The 19,494-nt window shown below is 42.5% G+C and overlaps 1 protein-coding gene across 1 annotated transcript; it reads right to left on the reverse strand.

The window, feature by feature from the left end:
- Positions 1-1,138: 1,138 nt before the first annotated feature.
- znf408 (zinc finger protein 408) lies at positions 1,139-17,761 on the reverse strand. The gene is made up of 10 exons (XM_071538763.1): positions 17,660-17,761; positions 15,690-15,969; positions 14,804-14,862; positions 12,876-13,069; positions 11,068-11,380; positions 9,951-10,899; positions 8,767-8,976; positions 8,314-8,437; positions 6,742-6,975; positions 1,139-2,130 (listed from the first exon to the last, which is right to left on the reverse strand). Exons 2-10 carry the CDS (start codon positions 15,963-15,965, stop codon positions 1,358-1,360), a joined length of 3,132 nt encoding a protein of 1,043 aa, XP_071394864.1. The 5' UTR covers positions 15,966-15,969; positions 17,660-17,761; the 3' UTR covers positions 1,139-1,357.
- Between the last annotated feature and the right edge of the window lie 1,733 nt (positions 17,762-19,494).

A 19,494-nucleotide genomic window follows, 5' to 3' on the forward strand; every position in this document is an offset into this window, starting at 1 on the left:
AAAAAAAAACAAAAAAAACAACTATTGGCGATGTTCCTTACATCTCTGGGTCTATTTTATTGTTTGGTGTATTTTTCTTCTTCCTTTGGATAACTGTCCAAAGATAGATAATATGATGTCATGTTGAGATATTTCCAGCAGCTACAATGGAGTTTGGTAACAGAAAATGTTTCAGGATGTAAAACATCAGCGGTAAACGTCAGGTTTTGGTGTCAGTCCCTCAGAATCAAAGAGGGCTTCCTTCTAGAGCCGCCATTTTGCACCACCATTTTGAAATCACTGAAGTGGAAGTAGACAGAGGCCGGGAAAGTGGATAAATTACTACATTTCATCACAAAATAACTCCTGGAATTTATTAAATCCCATAAATTGATGATATTTGGTGTAAGAGTATCCAAGGGTCGATTTTTCCTTTAAGGAGCTCACTGAAGAGTTTAAATAATAAAAACACATGGATGGACATGTTGTCATGTTGCTTTTCTGTGCCTCACTAATTCCCTGTGTGCGTCAGTTGTCCGGCGGCTTTTGTAATCTGCTTGTCAGGTCTCTCTAGAGCTTTTTACAGATACTGATTACCATCAGCCTGCGGCACACACAATACTAATGTGTGTTTTTCTCCATTTTCAACCACATGACTAAGCCATTTGCAGTATCTCCATGTAAATAACATCAGGAGCAACAGACAGTCAGACATTGAACATTTCAGTGGCAGTTCTGCTGGCTCCACAATTCTGCTCCTCCCTGACGTTTACAAGTTTTATATTTCCATATGGCGATGCTGTGGGAGGCAGAACAAATGAAACCAATGCCGGATAACACTGTTAAAAAAAACAACTATTGGTGATGTATGTCGCATTTCTGGTCCCATTTTGTAGTTTGGCTAAACGTAGATGTGACGTCACCTCCAGATGTTTCCAGCAGCTGCAATGGAGTTTGATATCAGAAAATGTTTCAGGATCTAAAACATCAGCGGTAAACGTCAGGTTTTGGCGTCAGTCCCTCAGAATCAAAGAGCGAGGGCTTCTTTCTAGAGCCGCCATTTTGCAACAAGTTCACGCCCCTTTCTCTGGAGGTTGCCAAAAGGCATTCTGGGAAACGTAGGAAATCACTAACTGAAGTAGAAGTGGATGAGGTAGGTTGAGGGAAAGTGGGTTCACCAAAAAAGAAAACTACAATACTTCATCACAAAGTAACTGGAATGCATTGAACATCACAGATTGATGATATGTGTAAGAGGATGGATTTTTCCTTTAAGGGTTCTTCTGCTTTTCCAGTCCTGGTTTCTCACCTTTGGGCTGAAACATCTGACATGTTGGGAACACCAGAGACAGTTTTAAAGACCAGGTTTTAGACCTGACTACCCGGTCTCTATCTCAACCGTCTGAGCCACAGAACAGAGTCCGCCCTCCTCCTGTAAGATCACCAGCTCTCCCACCGTCTGCTGCCCGCGGACCACGATGCACTGCTCCCCGCCCTCCGATATCACCACCTCCACCAGGTCCTGCCCCGCCCCTTGCGGGAGCGGGGTCTCCGAGGCGAGGAGCAGAGGGGCGGAGCTGGACGCGGTCAGGCTTTCCGATTGGTTGCCCACGGTTTGGACGTAGACCACGGTGTGTTCGACGACTCCTCCTCCTCCTCCTCCTCCTCTCCTCGCTCTTTCGTTCCCCTGCTCCTCGTCCACCGGAGACCTCCCTCCTGTCTTCCCCACCTCCTTCTCTCCTTCCCCTCCCGTGTCCTCCCCTTCTCCTCGTCCCCCTCTCCTCTCCTTCTCTCCTCCCCCTCTCCCCACCTCCTTCTCTTCCATCAGTCGAGGCAGTGGGTTCTTCCTGGGTCGGCCTCTAACCGGCCTCGGGTGGCTGGACTCTAAAGCCGCCAACGCCTCCAAGACCTCCCGCCTCCTCTTCCCGTCTCCCTGCCCCTCCTCCTCCTCCTCCTCCTTTTCCTCGTCCTCCCTCCCTCCCTCCTCCACCTCCTCCTCCTCCGCCCTCCCTGCCTCTCTCTTGTGCTGAGCTTGGTGCCTCAGCAGACTCTGCCTCAGAGTGTAGGACGCTCCACAGTGGCAGCTGAACGGTTTCTCCATCAGGTGGGACGACTTCATGTGTCTCCTCAGCTTGGTGGCCAGGATGTAGCCTGAGAAAACACAGACAGACACGTTTGAAGCAAAAAAAAACAAAAAACGAATAAAATCCACCCTCCAAAAGAATCGATATTTTGTTATTTCTATGATCAATCAGTAGTTCAGTTCACTGCCAAAATCATAAATTAGAAAACCAAGACTCTAATCAAGGGAGAAGACCTGGTTGCTCCATTAAAGGTTAAGTTTGGCGATTTTGGACCTATATATCAGTGGTTCTCAAAGTGGGGTCCGGGGACCCCCAGGGCTCCTTGAGGGGGCTCCAGGGGGTCCCCAGCAAAAAGGGGAATCATTTATTTTCACTATGATTCCATCCATAAGTAACACAATGACAGAATGTATGACTATTTTGGTCATGGGTTTCATACACTGTCTGTAATAAAACATCTAAAAGCAAAAATCTTATCAGATGGGGGACCCTGGGACAAAATCTTATCAAATGGGGGTCTGTGGTCTAATTTGTGTCAGTTTAGGGGTCCTTGATGTGAAAAAGTTTGAGAACCACTGCTAGATATAATTTTTCTCTTACATACCTACAAAGAAATTTACAGAAAAACATATGGGTTCACTCACAATGTGCATCAAAAAGTGGGAATATTTGTTGTGTTCTTTTATCTTTTTATTTTACTTGGTTTGATTCTTTTAATGCAGTGCATTTTGCTTGTTCTTTTATATGAATTTGATCTTTTTATCTGTCTTTTATCTGCCTTCTATTGATGTAAAGCACTTTGAGCTGTATGTTGTGTATGAAAGGTGCTATACAAATAAAGGTTATTATTATTATTATTATTATAATTATTATTATTATTAGACCTGTAGTATGCTACTAACAATGAGTCCAAGTGAGACCGACCAACGTATTTCTCTCCACGGCCCGGAAAGCAGTGGCACCGCACCGTTTCCTCTCAGTGGATCGTCTCCTGAACTCTACTGTTTACAATCTGACCTGACCGTCCAAAACTAGATCACTCCGCCAGGAAACCACCTTTCACCCCACAGCAGCCTGTGCTGCAGAGAAAAATATACAAATGTACATGAACAAATATATAAATGCAACACGTAAAGTTTTGGTCCCATGTTTCATGAGCTAAAATAAAATATCATTTACACAAAAAGCTTATTTCTCTCAAATCTTGTGGACAAATCTGTTTACATCCCTGTTATTTAGCATTTCTCCTTCTACCAAGAATGATTTTCTTATCTGAACTATAACTAAGTAAAATCTTCCAAGTAAAATAGTTGCATGTTGAGTTTATATTTCTGTTCAGCATAGTTCTGTGATTTCCTGATTAATGGAGGAACTGAGTCATGAAATCAGAGCTAATTTTCATTTATGTATTTCACAACGTTCCCATTTACTCTCAACTCCCCTGTGGAGCCACAAATGGCTTTTTTGGAGATATTTGAACAATCAGTTTGGACTCATTGTTAGCAGCAAGAGGCAACGGAGCTCGCTGTTTCAACTGACAGCTGACTCTGAAGACAATATTGTCTGTGGGTCCAAACAGTTATGAACCAAGATATTTATCTTTGACGTGGTTCACCTTCATCCCATCAATCATTTTGTAAGAGTAGGTTTTCATCATTTTATCATCAAATCATCATCAAATTAGTTTTCAATACATTTCAGACATGAACACATGTATCCAGAGAAAACATGATACACAAGGTATTCATTTTGACTGACGAGCCTGTTGGTAACTTAGATTTTTAGGGGCCAGAATTTCTGTTGGCCTTATTAATAAAAAATAAAACAATGAACACTAAGCTTACTTTTCTTTGCCTGGCTCAACGTCTCATATTCTTGTAACTGTAGGTTATAACTGTAAATTATTAAAGTCCAGAAATATCAATATTCACTCAATTATATTTCACCAAAAAGCATGTCGTCCCTGGCTGCTGTATATCAGCGCTAGTCAGTGGTAAGGGATATTAATCTGGTATTCTGTCTCATATAAGTTTCCTTTGACTTCATCAATAATGCAACCATTGAATTCAGCACAAGTTTTTGTTGAAAACTCATCAACAGTGCAAACCTCTGTGATAATCCTGAGATGATGAAAGGTTTGTTGGGGGAACACTGGGCCGTCACACTGTCCCTCACCAGTATGTGATTCTAGCCCCTGGCATGTTTTTTCATTGACTCATTTTCCATTGTTGTGTCCCACACACAGAATTTGTTTTACCATAAACCTCCCTTCTAATTCTGTTACAAAACAACAAAACACAAGGCTTTCATCTCATCATAGCTCAGCCATGAAAACTATAGCCACAAAATTAAATATTTCTTGACAACATTTTTGGAAACAGCGTGCAGCTTCTGACTTTGTCTTCTGACTTTTCATCTTAATTAGAATTGGCTAACATCTTTAAATCTTTGGCTTGATTACAATTTAAATATTTCACTAATGATGTTATCCAGAATGACTGCAAGAGTGGAGTAAATGAACATTCATGAATCCAATAACTGTAAATAGCCTTGCAATTAAAAGGGCTGGGGAAAGCAATGCAAACATGATAATTACAAAAAAAAAAAAAGATGAAAGGTGTAGCATTCAGTAGGAAAAAGAGAAGAATGGGGAGCGCTGCTGGGACACACATGGTTAAAAATCAATGTTAGCAAGGGGCTGTTTGGTGGTGGGGTTATTAACCAAGGCTCTCTTTCCCTGTGATTAAAAAGGTCTTTATTAATACGGCATGCTTCTATCGAACATTAAAAACAACTCTGATGCATTTCAGCCACATGCCTTCGTCAGAGAGTGTGAGTCACTGAATGAGCAACATTTTGTGCTCCTCAAAATGAAGATCACATTTCCCATAAACCCCACTGCTTCCTATCTCAAAGTGGATGCTGCTGTTGCTGGTCTCACTTGTTTATTTAAAACAAAATTGTCTCAAAATTAATGTGGTAATGAGTTATTGATGTTTAAAAAAAAAGAATAAGAATAATACTTATACTTTTAGTAATTCATTCTTAATATCTGCCATTTTGCAGACAGCTCGACTCCTGCTTCTCCTTCCTCATTTTCTCCTTTTAAAAACTGAATGTTAACTGTGTGTCAAGTGAGTGTAAACATTTCACAAATTAAAACACACATACACAGATTCTTAAAATGACTTTCTTCATGCCTAAACTACTACTACTACTACTAAATCACGTGTCTGTGACTAGAAATTAGAAACAAAGCTATTTTATGTAATGCACACGGCTGCTGTTGACTATTTTCACTAACAGTTCCAACAAAAGTAAAGCCAGAAATCCCAGAATTTACTTGTTTAAAATTCAGTTTCTCAATATTCAGTTTAAATTTACTTGAAAAAAAAAAATCAATATGACTGCTATCTATCTAGTACCAATTTGTCAGCTACAATCTGGCCACTAACCGTTTTTTGTCTATTGGTACAAGTTTCAGCACATGAAATTCTCAAACAATTTACAATTACAATTTCCCATTTGGCAGACGCTTTTTTATTTTTATTTTAACACAACACAAGCAGGGATCTAGTCAGGGTTCTAGGTTTTAGTTTATGGAACTATCCAAGCCTGCTTTCTCCTCACACCCCCCTCACAGTCATTGTTCTTAACCTTCAAAAATGTCTGTCTTAAAGATATGTAATCTTACTATCTGAAAACTCCAAATAAAACTAGAAGGGCACTCGGAGAGCGCAGACCTCCACCAAGGTTCGTGCTATTATTGCTTGTTCGTGAGTCGGATCCGGATCTGCTCCAAAATTTTATGGGTTCTTCCTTGGCCCATGCTACACCCTTCCACCAAGTTTCATGAAAATCGGGCCAGTAGTTTTTCCGTAATCCTGCTAACAGACAAACAAACAGACAAACAAACAAACAAACAAACAAACTGCACCAAAAACATAGGTATTAAAATTTAAAAAAAAAATGCTAGAGAGGTGAGAAAATACAGCTTTCATCTAATGCTGCTTCACTTATTGTAAGACTTTTCTCAGACTGAGTGACATCACCTTGAAACAAATGGAGTGATCTCCCTTGTTTCAGGATATTGTCATGTTTCAAGGAAAACAAGTGGAATTGTCTCATCCAATATGAAGATGATGACACAAGATACCGAGGGGATTTCTTTTTAAATACTGATGACTGCAGCTAAGAAATCAAACAGAGACGGGGAAATGATCATGAATATGCATCAAAGATGGGAAAAATCATAAATATTTGTTAAGCAATGTAGCGCATTTGTGCTCTACTCAACTAGAAACAAAACTACAAACTGATATGGGCTTCTGAAGAATTTTACACTGATATTCATTTTCTTTATATTTGATCATTTTCATACCACAAAATTCTGTGTTTCCCCCGAGAATTACATTCTTGTCAGGGTGGAAAAGCCTTTGAAACAGCATTTAGACCATTAAGGGACACAAAAACTCTCCGTTGAAACCCATCAACCAAACCAACAAGCACTCAGGATTATCAGGACAAACCAGGAATGGCAGGAATCATGGCAGTTTAATAATACTGTAATTCTTAACCTTTTCCAAAGCTGGCATTATGTAGATCAGGGAGCTTGGTTCCAGGCAATGGCAGCAACTGTCTCTACTGTGCAGCCTTTCATTTTCAGTGGTGTTCTAACCTTTTCCACAGACGTGGCAGCAGTGCGGCCTCTCTCCGCTGTGCAGCCTCTCGTGGGCCCTCAGGGTGTGCGGGTCCCTCAGCGCTTTCCCACAGAAGCTGCAGAGGAAAACCTCTCCGGTGTGGGAGAGCAGGTGGCGGCGCAGCTCCGGCTTCTGGGAGAAACTCTGCTCACACTGGGAGCAAGGGTACGGCTTCTCTCCGCTGTGGATCCGCAGGTGGCCCTGGAGGTTCCCTGAGACACACACACACACACACACACACACACACACACACACACACACATATTCAGACTGGAAACAGAGCATCAGACAGAGGCGATGTTTGTTGACGGGGGGGAAACTGTGATCACAGCGGGAGCAGGTAGCGTGAATATGCAGGCGGCCTAGTAAGCTATGTGGTAATGTGTGAAGTTCTGTCACAAAACTGATGCAATCGCTTTGAGAGACGGCAACATAAATTGGAGATTAATCACAGCTGGAGACATTTCATTACATTTCATCACACAACTTTGTTAACTGTCTTCTTCAACAACAACGCGTCATGTCAGCGTTCCAACGCGACTACAACGGAAACAAAGTTTTCTCTGTCTTTCACAACCAAAGAAATGTGGGACATGAGCTTGTGTTTAGAAACGTGTTTAGAAATATGCAGCTGACTACTACTACTAATAATAATAATAAAAGATTGCATTTAAATACTTCACAAGAAAAAAAAATACCTAAGATGATTTTGGCCAGCAAGGAAATTTTGCCCAAAATGAAAAGGGGTAAACACTTTTATAAACTGGATTTATGTTATTTGAAATTACTAGAATATCCTCTATAGTTCAATAGAGTCAAACACTTTGGTGCTAAATCTAAAATAAAAAAAAAAAGAAAGAAAGAAATATGCAATTAAACACAGCAAAATGTGCAAAGTGTCAAGGGTGGATGAGTTCTTTTTGAGCATGTTTATAGAATATGATCATTGAGGCCAAACGTGGATGTGGATCCAGTCAAAAGTTTGGACACACCACATTTCTTTTTTTTCACATTTTAGAACAATAAAGACTTCAAAACTATGAAATAACACAATTTGAATTATGCAGTGACCAAAAAAATGTTAAACAAATCAAAACTATCTTATATTTTAGATTCTTTAAAGTAGCCGCCCTTTGCCTTGATGGAAAGGAAAAGGCTTTGGAAAGAAATTCATACATAGGGTCAACTTCACTATTTATATTTGTCTAAGAAACAAATTTCAAGCATTTAAGCAGAAGCCTTTAGATCAAAATGGCTTTAACAGAATGAAAAACACAGTACATTCAATCAGGTGTGTCTAAACTTTTGACTGGTAGTGTATGTTGAGCATGAGTGTTGTTTTCTGTGATTCATTTCTACCATCAGTCATATCACACAGTTCCTGGGAGGCACTTTTAGCATGGCTACTCATCTAAATGAGGAAATGAGTCCGACCTCCTGGCCTTTCAAAGGACCCGCTGTTGACAGAGAAATATTTGGCCACTATGCCGTTTTCTAACTGAGCACACCTGCCTGTTAACCGGCCTGCTGATCAGAGGTATTGACGTTACCTCTCTGTCTGAAGGCCTTCCCGCAGTGCTGACAGATGTGTGGTTTCTCCCCGGTGTGGAGCTTCATGTGGTTCCTCAGAGAGCCTGAGTTGGCCAGCAGCTTGGAGCACACTGTACACTGTAACTACAGGAGAATGAGAAATACAGCTGACTGCGTGAAGAGAAAAAAAAAAAGTAGAGTAGAGCTCGGCAGCGCGGGGAGAGAAATACGACCCGTTACCATTTAGAAACTTTTTTTTTTTTTAAATCAGGAAAAGCTAGAGGCAAGGTGAAGCAGCGGGATCAAATTAAATATATTCCACCTCGGTAACTACAGATTTTTAGGAGAAAACGTGAAGAAAATGATCAATTTAGCCACCCCACAGATCCTCCTAGTTTAATAGTGACACGTTACAACTTTAAAATGTCATTACAGATGACTGAGGAAGGCTTGAATGACGCCCCTCTCCGTACCTTGGGAGGCTGTGTGTGTGACTCCCTGCTGCAGTGGTTGAGGCGGTGGATGCGCAGCGAGGGGCGGCGGGCGAACGCCTTGCCGCACAGGTCGCACGCGTACGGCCTCTCCCCGGTGTGCAGCACCATGTGCTCCCGGAGGTCCCGCTTCAGCCCGTAGCTCTTCTCGCAGTGGGGGCAGGAGAAGGGACGTTCGCCGCGATGACTCAGCTGGAAATATCACCGTTATTATTTGCAGTACTTGTTTTTTTTTTTTTTATCATTATCACTATTATTATTATTATTATTATTCAGTGGGACAGGAAAATTGCCACTCTCCAATGATGACTAAGCTGGTTTCCGTCAGGGGGAAACCTTTAAGGGAAGAATTCACCCTGCAACACGCTGATAAAAACAGCTATTGGTGATGCACCTTGCATTTTTGGGCCCATTTTGTTAGTGGTGTATTTTTCTTATTCTCATGGGTAATTGGCCAAATGAGACAACGGGTTTGATAGCAGGAAATGTTTCAGCGATCTAAAACATCAGAGGTAAACGTCAGGTTTTTGGTGTCAGTCCCTCAGAATCAAAGAGCGAGGGCTTCTTTCTAGAGCCGCCATTTTGCACCGAGAGACGTTCAACAATCATACAGGGAGAAATCCATCGTAGAAGAGGAGAGAGACCAATTTCTCCACCCACAGGAGTAGGAGAGAGACCAGAATGCAAGGTAGCCATGTTGCTTTTTTCAGTAAGGGGGTGACTGTCACTTTTTCTCAACTGAAAAAACTCTCTTTTCTCACTTTCTTGCTTTTACTATGATATCGCTATCGCTCTGTTCACCTACATGCAAAACCCCTCAGCTGAAACCAAGGAGTTCCCGTTCTCTGGGTGTTACAGAAAGGCATTCTGGGAACTGTAGGCAATCAAACTAAACTGAACTAAAGCAGAATTAGACAGGGTTGAGGGAAAGTGGGTTCACCAAAAAAAGAAAATTACGACACTTCATCACAAAATAACTCCTGGAATGTGTTCAACATCACAGAATGATGATATCAGTATGTAACAGGGGGGATTTTTTCTGCACATGCCCAGCACATATGAATGTAATATAATAAAAGGAAAAATAGAATAGAAAGAAAGAAAGAAAGACAGAAAGAAAGAAAGAAAGAACAAGTCTGTCAGTTGCCACTCAGTCACTCTCCCACCTGATGGGCCTTGTAGTTCTCTGCGGAGCTGTAGTTCTTGCCGCAGTCCTGACAGCTGAAGGGCTTCCTGTCTGTGTGGGTGAACTGGTGTTTCTTCAGGTGACACAGCTGGTAGAAGCTTTTCCCGCAGCTGGAACACTTGTACCGCCTTTCCCTAGCAACCGCCTCCAATGCCTCCGGTCGCCTAGCCGGAGTCTCCCCGGCAACGCGCCCCGTCTCCGTGGAAACCGTCTCCGTGGAAACCGTCTCCCCGGCCGCGGCGGGCCGGGCGCCCTCGCCGGGGCTCTGTCGGAGCGGGCGGGGGCAAGCGGGCGGGGGCGGGGGCGGGGGCGGGGGCGGGGGCGGGGGCGGGGGCTTCGCGCGTCCGGTGGAACAGTGAAGTCGACGGGGTTTGGCGGCCAGGCGGGAGCTGCACCGGACGGGAGAGGGGGCGGGCGGGGGGAGGGGGGCTCTCTCTCCACCTGTGGGGTTACTGTCAGACTGTCTGAGTACAGCCACAAGCTCCGCCCCCCTCCTCTGCTGCTGTGGAGCGCTGTCTGTAGCGTCTGTAGCTCTACCAGGCTGCACTGCTGCCGCTCTGTCGGTCATTACTGTGTCAGTCCTTACACCTGCTGGGTCCCTGGTCGTGTCCCTGTCTCTGGCTGTGTCTCTGGTCGTGTCTGTGGTCATGTCTCTAGTTGTGTCTCTAGTTGTGTCCCTGGTTGTGTCCCTAGTCGTGTCTCTGGCTGTGTCCCTGGTTGTGTCTCTAGTTGTGTCTCTGGTTGTGTCTTTAATTGTGTCTCTGGTTGTGTCTCTGGTCATGTCTCTGGTCATGTCTCTGGTCATGTCTCTGGTCATGTCTCTGGTTGTGTCTCTGGTCGTGTCTCTGGTCGTGTCTCTGGTCGTGTCTCTGGTCGTGTCCCTAGTTGTGTCTCTAGTTGTGTCCCTATTGGTGTCTCTGGTTGCGACTCTGGTTGTGTCTCTGTTTGTGTCTCTAGTTGTGTCCCTGGTGTGCTGCTGTGTGTGTGTGTCAGGAGTCCTGCCTGGCTGTGTGTGTGTGTCAGGAGTCCTGCCTGGCTGTGTGTGTGTGTCAGGAGTCCTGCCTGGCTGTGTGTGTGTGTCAGGAGTCCTGCCTGGCTGTGTGTGTGTGTCAGGAGTCCTGCCTGGCTGTGTGTGTGTGTGTGTGTGTGTGTTTTGACTCGGCTGTGACTCTGCTCGCCTGCCTGAGTCAAATGAGACTCTCCCGGCTCTCCTCTTCCTCCTGCATGCGGCCGGCTGACTCCTCTTGATGCCTCTGCGGGGGATCCGGTCCCCCTCGTCATCATCCTCCTCCTCCTCTTCCTCCTGTGTTCTCTCCTTCTCTTCCTCCTTCATCTCCTCTTCCTCTCCCTGCCTGATTCTCATGTTGGTCTCTGAGTCTTTCTTGGGTTCTGGACATTTGGCCTTGTGATCTGTCAGAGAGAGAAATATCATTTGGTGAAAAATAAACATCTCATACATATTTACTCATTAACATGACGCCACAACACGCTCTGGGTTTCACTCTTTCATATTGTATTCATATTGACATTTTTTATATTTTGCATACCTATATTTATACAAATATATACAGCAAATACGTTTACACATATTTTTTTTGACACTGTTTTGAAATGCCTACTTCATATTCTATTGCGTTTTACAGTTTTCTTTTCCCCTTCTGAATCCAAGTAATTTTGCTACTGCGCTGATCTAATTTCCCGACGGGGATCAATAGTTTCATCTCATCTTATTATCTTTCATTTAGTATTCATGATTTTTTTCAAGATGCATTTATGATTCATTGGCTTCATTTGTTTAAACCTGTTATCTATAATAATAAGAGTTTAATAAGATAACAGTTGAACATGCACGTCAACAAACTTCATAACAGCGGATTTGTTCATCTGCAGCTTTCAGCCTCACTGTGAGTGTTTCAGATGATACTTATAAGATAGACTCCACACAGTAGAAATGGCATTGACATTGTCATTGTCTCAGCTGACAAATAGAGGATTTCTTCACATAGCTCATCTGAAACTAACTGATGTATGTGATGTTAAATGATGTTTATGTCAAAATTCTGCTTTTACCATTGTACAGCTCAGTGGAGCTCTCTAGCCTGCACTACCAAGTCCTCTCTGTTTACATATTGGCCATTTATTTAATTATAACTACAACTGTAATAGTAACATGTGGTAAACAAGGTTTTCTGAGGTGAATGTGTTATTGGAAATGTGCCAAAACTGAGTCTACTGAACTCCAGATGTCTAATGTCTCTCTGGCTCCACCTGGTGGACTTTATGACTGAATATAACCTGAGTGAGCAGATCTATCAGCTGCAGATAACCCGGTTTATCTGACCTGGTCAATTTTGAAAGAAGAGGCTACTTGCCTTGAAAGAGACAAAGTATATTCAGTAGAGTTCAACCGATACCGATAACAAGTTTTTAGATGCAGATGATAGCAGATATTTTGTGCGGATATTCCATATGTTTAAATTTGATCATTTTCATACAAAAAATTACAGGGATTCAGTGTTTCCCCCCCCAAAAATGTTAATCTTGTCTGGGTGGAAAAGCCTCTGAAACAGCATTTAGACCATTATGGGACACTAAAACTCTCTACTGAAACCCAGTCTAATGAAATTCTTCCACACCTATCAATAGTAGGGGAACTCTGGGATACATTTGGCTTTTAAATGAAGATTTAATTCACAAAAAACCTTAGTGAATTATATGAAAGAATAAAATGCGCAAAGAAAATAAAATTTCACTGCAGGTTTTACGGGGAGGATTTTTAGTAAAAGGCGATATAACCCTAATAAACAGATTTTTTTTTTTTATGTGCAACTTTCTAGAAACAATTTGAAACCTATTAGAACCTATTACTTTCCCTCTGGTGTATATATAGACTCTCTGCAGTTACCTCTGTGTTGCCCAGCACACCTGTCCTGTGCGTCGGGGGTTTTTCCCACAGGTTCGCCGTACACCAGCAGCTCCGTCCCTGACTGGATGTCCCGACACACACGCAGACACACATCCACACACACACACTTCTCCCCACACACGCACTGCACCGCCACATTCTGCTGCGCTCTGCCCCGAGCCTGGCAGGCAAAGCTGGAGGAAACACACACACACACACACAAAGACACTTCGAATGAGAATGTGGTGAAAATGTGGCTTGCATCTGGCTAGTAACCATTTATCAACTTCAGAGTACTAGCAGCGATCTGAAAGTAATCTAAAGGTGATAACATGGAGAGCAATTTTTCATGGGGTTCATGGGGTTCCATCCCTGTCTTCAGTCCTGCTGGGTTTGCCAATTGTTTACAGAGCCTGATTCAGTAGGCCAACTTGAAGATAGAGATAGCTAAGTAGCACCCATTTGTCTGTGCAAATGCATTTGAGTGTGAAGCAGAGCAAAACATAATGAGGGTTCAGGGAAAAAAATGCCTTAGAAAGTTCAAAAAATACCTGTAAAATTGAGTTTAATACAGCAAATATGTTTACACATATCTTTTACACTGTTTTGAAATGCCTACTTCATATTCTACTGCGTGCTTACATTGCAGTTTTCTTTTCCCCTTCTGAATCCGAAGACCTAATTTCCCGGCGGTGATCAATAGTTTCATCTCATCTTATCATCTTTCATTTAGTATTCATGACTTTTTGACTCAAGATGCATTTATGATTCATTGGGCTTCATTTGTTTAAATCTGTTATCTATAATAACAAGAGTTTAATAAGATACCAGTCGAACATGCACGTCAACAAACTTCATAACAGCGGATGTGTTTTGTGTTGAGCTGTAATGATTCATCTGCAGCTTTCAGCCTCACTGTGAGTGTTTCAGCTGATACTCATAAGATAGAGTCCACACAGTAGAAATGGCTCCAATGGCGTTTATTACCACCACATGTGACGTTTCCAGAGTATGCTCTTCTTCAGACATTGACAGTGTTACATAGCTCACATAGCTCTAAACTGAAACTAACTGATGTATGTGATGTTAAATTATGTTTATGCCAGGTTATTGTTTACAGAGCCTGATTCAGTAGGCCAATAGAAGACAGAGATAGCTAAGTAGCACCCATTTGTCTGTGCAAATGCATGAGTGTGAAGCAGAGCAAAACATAATGGAGGTTCAAGGAAAAAAATGCCTTAGAAAGTAAAAAAAATACCTGTGAAATGAAATATGTGAGGACAAAAAAAATGCCCCTGATACTGTAATTAGGAGTCACTTGTTTGCATTTCAACCTATGCACATTTCATTTCATTTCACATTTCACTCAGTTTCGTTAATGCAACTACTGTCCCCCGTGGGCCACCGTAGCTGTTTCATGGGAGCCTATGACCGGGCAATACTTCACTGTGAGCTCCAGGCGAGAACAATTGTGTGGGTTTTTGATCAGAAACCAACAGAGTGCACAGCCTGAAGCAGTAGAAAAGGTTGGCACCACACAGCCAGCAGTAGAAGAAAATGCCGACCCCACACAAACCACAGCTTCAGCAAAACAATAAACTATTTAGGCTATAAAACAATCAATGAGGGAAAAACATCAATCAAAACTCAACCCATCCTCTGAAGGCCTGCCATCAGTTTCCAGCATTGGGAAAGAAGCTGGGACATGCGGTATATTATGATTTACAATAAAACAAATCTTACTGGTACAGACTGAGTGTTTATTTGCCAATGTGCAATGAAAATGTATTATTTCATAGTTCAATAAAATTGTCCCCAAAAAGGACAAGTATGCCCCTAAAAATCAGAAAATGCCCTGTGGAAAAAAAAAGTGAATTTCTTCCCCCGGTGTGAATCAGTGTGTGAGCTATGAGCAGTAAACCACTAACCTGATCCAGAAGGCTTTGTCCAGCAGAGCCTCCTTATCTGCTGCTATCTCCATCACTGCCTACACAACACATAACACACATAACTTTACATGACAGTGTCACTCTTAACGCTGCCTAAATAACCACATCTCCAAAGGCAGTATCTAACTGCAGATGGCAAAAAGGATTTCCTAGACTGGGCTGGAGGATCTAGTCGGGACAAGGTGATTACTGAAAACGCCGGTCCCTGAATACAATATATAGAGGTTTATTAATATTAGATCATTATCATCCATGTCTGACATTTAGTAAAAAGTTAAACTAGGCTGATAGGTAAAGTTGTCCTTTGATTGCTGTGGCCTTGTAGATTTATTCATTGGTACATTTTTATGTGAAAGGCTGATCAGAGTCTGCCTCCTTCTGCCCTTCTGTCTGTAGAAACTAAAGGTTGGTGAAATTACTGTCTATAGTCTTATAGCAAGTGTTTTTGTTATCCGTCCCTCGGGTCTGAACTTAATGAGGCAGAGAGGCTCGCATTCAGTCTGCTCCCTCTGTCTGGAACTGATTATAAGGATTTGCTCGCTCTTGGTGAATTTCAAATGATTATGAAGGATCTCAAGGCCGACTCTACAAAGTGCTGTCTGTACTTTATTCAGCCAAGATGTACGGAGGTCTGGGACTTGATCCTGCTGGATTGCTGCCTTCTGATCCTTCTGAACGCTCATACAGTGAATTTTCTCTTTGCATTTACCTATTATGCGATTTTAGTTCTATCTTTGCTTATGTACATTGTTGCATGTTGTTGGTTGCTGTTATCTTTATTGTGATGCTGAGTTTGTGCCAAGGTCTCTCACTGGTTAAATAAAAATCAATAAAATCAAAGTGATTTAAAAATGATAATCTTTACCTTCTCTGTCTCCCTGCTGTCGGTCTGACCTTGGTTGGACTCGGGGTCAGAGGTCATCATGGCAGGGTGACGGTCAGGGTCAGCGCGGTTCATCCAGGCCCGCTCGGTGTCCCCCCCCCTCCCCAGCAGGGACCCGGCACCCAGCGAGCGGCCGACCCACCACAGCCCCAGACGGCCCTCGCAGAGCCGGGACGGTCCCACAGCGAAACCCCGGGGGATCAGGGAGGAGAGCAGGGAGACGAGAGGAAACGGGCCGGGGGGCGGGAGACTGGCCATCACCCTGCATACAAACACAAAAAGCAGACAAGGTTATTTTTTTCTACTGGCGAGGGGGGTTTGTGATTCTATCGTGCTTTAGTAAATCACAAACCACAGGAATCAGATCAGACCGTAACAGTTGAGAGGTTTAGAGTTGATTTTAAGGTTGCTTTGACTGTCTTCAAGGTTGAGGACTGACTTATTTGGAGATAATATGGAGAGAGAAGGAATACAGGCTGAGGCGGTGAGGTTATATCCAATAGGTTATGATGGGTGAGGCAGCAGGGACAGAAATCAACAGGCGCTGAGGGCAAAAATCCCCTTCCAAGTTCATAAAATACATAAATTAAAAATGAAGGGGCAAAAAATGCCCCTGATAATTAGGAGTAGCCTTTTTTGCATTTCACCCAAATACATTCATGCATGACTGTGACTCATGTCCCTCGTGGGCCACTGTAGAAAATCCATGGGAACATATGACAGGACAAGTCATTCCAGTGCATTCTGGGAGACAAAAATGGAGCGTTTTTTGATCAGAAAACAACCAACGCAGCCTGAAGCAGTAGAAAACGTCAGTGATTGTCACTTAATGTGATGTATATTATGATTTAAAATAAAAAAATTCTTAGTGGTACAAATTGAGTGTTTAATTGCCAATATGTAATGCATACGTAATTGCCAATATGTAATTTCATAGTCCGAAAAGGACGAAAATGCCCCTAAAATTACGATCAAGAGGGCAAAAAAGTGAATTTCTTACCCTGGTAGACAAGGTGTGGATAGAGAAGGAGCAGACAGGGGAGTGAAGTGGAGGAAACACAGAAAACAGCTGAGGTCAGATTAGATGAGACTCTGACAGCTGAAGGAGGCCTGAACAGATTATATTATATGAGACAAGATGACAGCAGATGACTGCTAAACAGACGGTTTAGGGAGCTCTGTGTGTCATCAGCATTACAATGAAAATGGATATTATATATTTTTTTCATATTTACAAATGATGTCACCAAGAGGGTCATATAAATGGAGAACAACAAGAGGCCTAGGATTGACCCTTGGGGAATGCCCCACAATTAAGATGTGCCAGGGCAGAGGAGCCGCTGCCAATCACGACAGAAAATGTTCTATTAGAAAGATATGATTTAAAGAAATTATAATCAGTATTAGTGAGCTCGACCCAATTCTCCAACCGATTCAGCAGTGTCAAAAGCAGCTCTAAGGTCTGACAGAATTAAGACCAAGCAGTCACCTCTATCAGCTGCAGTGAGGAGGTTGTTAGCCTGAATAGAACAGTCTCAGTACTGTGTTGAGCTCTGGATCAGACTATCTGCAGCCTGCCTGCCTTCTAACGCAGGGTAAACGCACTTCTGGCCAACAATCATCACAGCCGGCTGCAGCTATAAACTACTCCGCTGTCTAACTCCAGGTTTCACACAAGGATGTTTCACACTAAAGGACAGAAAATGTGTTGAATTGGAGATATAAGACGCCAGCTAACGCCTCACAAAGTAACATGTACCGTTAGCTGAAGTGCATCACAACTGTACTGTTACATTTTTGACCTGCTAAAGCTAACGGTAGCAGTGAATGTTGATATCCTCCTGATACGAGCATTGGTTAGCTAACTGGCTAACGTTAGCAGGTTTCTATGAGTCATAGAGCTAATCCTATCCGTCAAACACCTTTGTTAATGAAAGTAACCGTGTACTAACTTGGGATGTACTCAGTGTCTTGGGGAGTTTTGTTTATAGCCTAAATCAAGTATTTATTCCGCTACAAACTCTGGGAAAGCCATCGTTCTTCAGCGAGAAATCACACCAGCGGAAGTCGTCGTCGTTTACAGTCCGGTGGGAAAAAGAGTTGTGGTATTTTTGGTCCTGCTCCAGACCACACCATTACTTCAGTACATAGAATTTGAATTGATAGATCGGTCATTCCTATTCAAATCTAGGTTACACTCTTGAATGGGCTTTTGGCTGCCATAGAACGTTTGATAATGTAATGGAAATCAGTGTTGATTTGGTGCGCGAGACTCAGAAAGCTGATGTGTTACCATGGCAACGGCTTTGTAACTTTCTGAGTCTCATGTTCTGTCCACACATGAAACAATGTTCATTTACATGACAACATTATCAAAATTCTATAGAAGCCATGTTATTTGTACCAAACAAAACTAGAAAATGGGCTAGATGTGGGCAGCTGGAAGTACAAGAACATCTAACATTTAAATAGTGACTAGGGATTTACAACGAGGTTGCTAGGGTGTAATTGGGTGGTTACTAGGGTGTTCTTGGGTGGTTGTTAGGTTGTTACTAGGTAGTTGTTAGGGTGTTTTTAGGTGGTTGCTAGGATGTACTAGCAAACGTCTATGGAAGCCATTAGGTACCCTATGGGTGTACCAAAAGAAATTACCATGACACATTAGAAAGTGTCCTTTCTATCCATTCAAGTTCTGTGTTTCTGACCATTCTGAAAAGTTCCTGGGAAATCAGTGAAATGCCACAGTGTACGAAGAGTGAATTAAGATTTGCAGAGACTGACAGAGATATCTGTGAAAGAAAGTTGGAGTTGGTGTTAAAGTAGCCCATGCAAATGTATAGTGGTTGTTATTGTGGTTGTTCTTAATATGATAATATTAATGAGTGCTTTTCAACTTGGAGGGAGGAGGATGCATGATATGACATGCAAGGTGTTTCCAGACCTTCCATGGTGACAGTTCATAGAGAAACATATAGTCAGTCACATACTACCTTTTATATAAGACTAATCTATCAAGCTTCAATTCATGAAGGATTCATGAGGATGGAAGAATATACATGTATTTTGTGACAAACATTGATTTTTTTCCACTCATTTAACAATTGCAAAATGTCCCAAGAGCCAGAGAGAGATGACTTGTCCCGGAGGCCCGGGTGAGAGAGGTGAACCGGTGTGAACAGGGAAATGGTCAGTCTGAGTGAGTTGGGGCGGGGTGCAGAGGATCCTGAAAAAGACTCCTTTCAGTCACAGGGCAAAACTGACGCCATGCGCAACCCGCCCTGCTGGGCAAATAGAAATTTACCGTAATTTTATTATTCCTATGACTCACACTCTATCCTATTTACACCACAGAAACACTGAGCTCACTGAGAGCCGGCGGAAGGTGAAAGAAGCTGTTGTTGTCTTTACCTGGAATATTTGGGTGGCGACGCTCCTGGAATGAGAGAGGGCTGATTGATCTTCACAGTTTAATTATGTAAGCTTTTCTCACTTGTAAGAGCAACAGATTCATGGGTCCATGCTGTATGAATAGTGCTGTGATTCTACCGACATGCCGGCTCAGTAGACTAGGTAACAGAATCCATTACAGAGAGAAACAATCAAAGTATTTTTATTTGGCATTCCTTGATATGTTTTCAGAATACAAACATTCAGACATGAGGAACATGTGGGAACATTCTGCAGAGCTTCATCACACACCATACTGGTGTTATAAAATAGAACAGAAGACATAAAACAAGTCAAAATAGAAAGACGTTGATGAGTGAAGATGGGACAAATATAACTG

The sequence above is a fragment of the Centroberyx affinis genome, unplaced genomic scaffold, assembly GCF_046629955.1.
Source record: "Centroberyx affinis isolate AG114_WGS23_722 - 3 ecotype Tasmania unplaced genomic scaffold, CSIRO-AGI_Caff_v1 ptg003349l_1, whole genome shotgun sequence".
NCBI classification, from domain to species: Eukaryota; Metazoa; Chordata; class Actinopteri; order Beryciformes; family Berycidae; genus Centroberyx; species Centroberyx affinis.

Bases quoted from the DNA above. Each gene is read 5' to 3' on its own strand.
- znf408 (XM_071538763.1), bottom strand. From the start codon at position 15,965: ATGGCCAGTCTCCCGCCCCCCGGCCCGTTTCCTCTCGTCTCCCTGCTC. The intron at 10,900-11,067 runs GCCAGGCAGGAC...AGACACAACCAG, and splicing joins ACTCCTGACACACACACACA to AGTCGCAACCAGAGACACCA. The intron at 8,977-9,950 runs GTGGGAGAGTGA...TGATATTTCCAG, and splicing joins AGAACTACAAGGCCCATCAG to CTGAGTCATCGCGGCGAACG.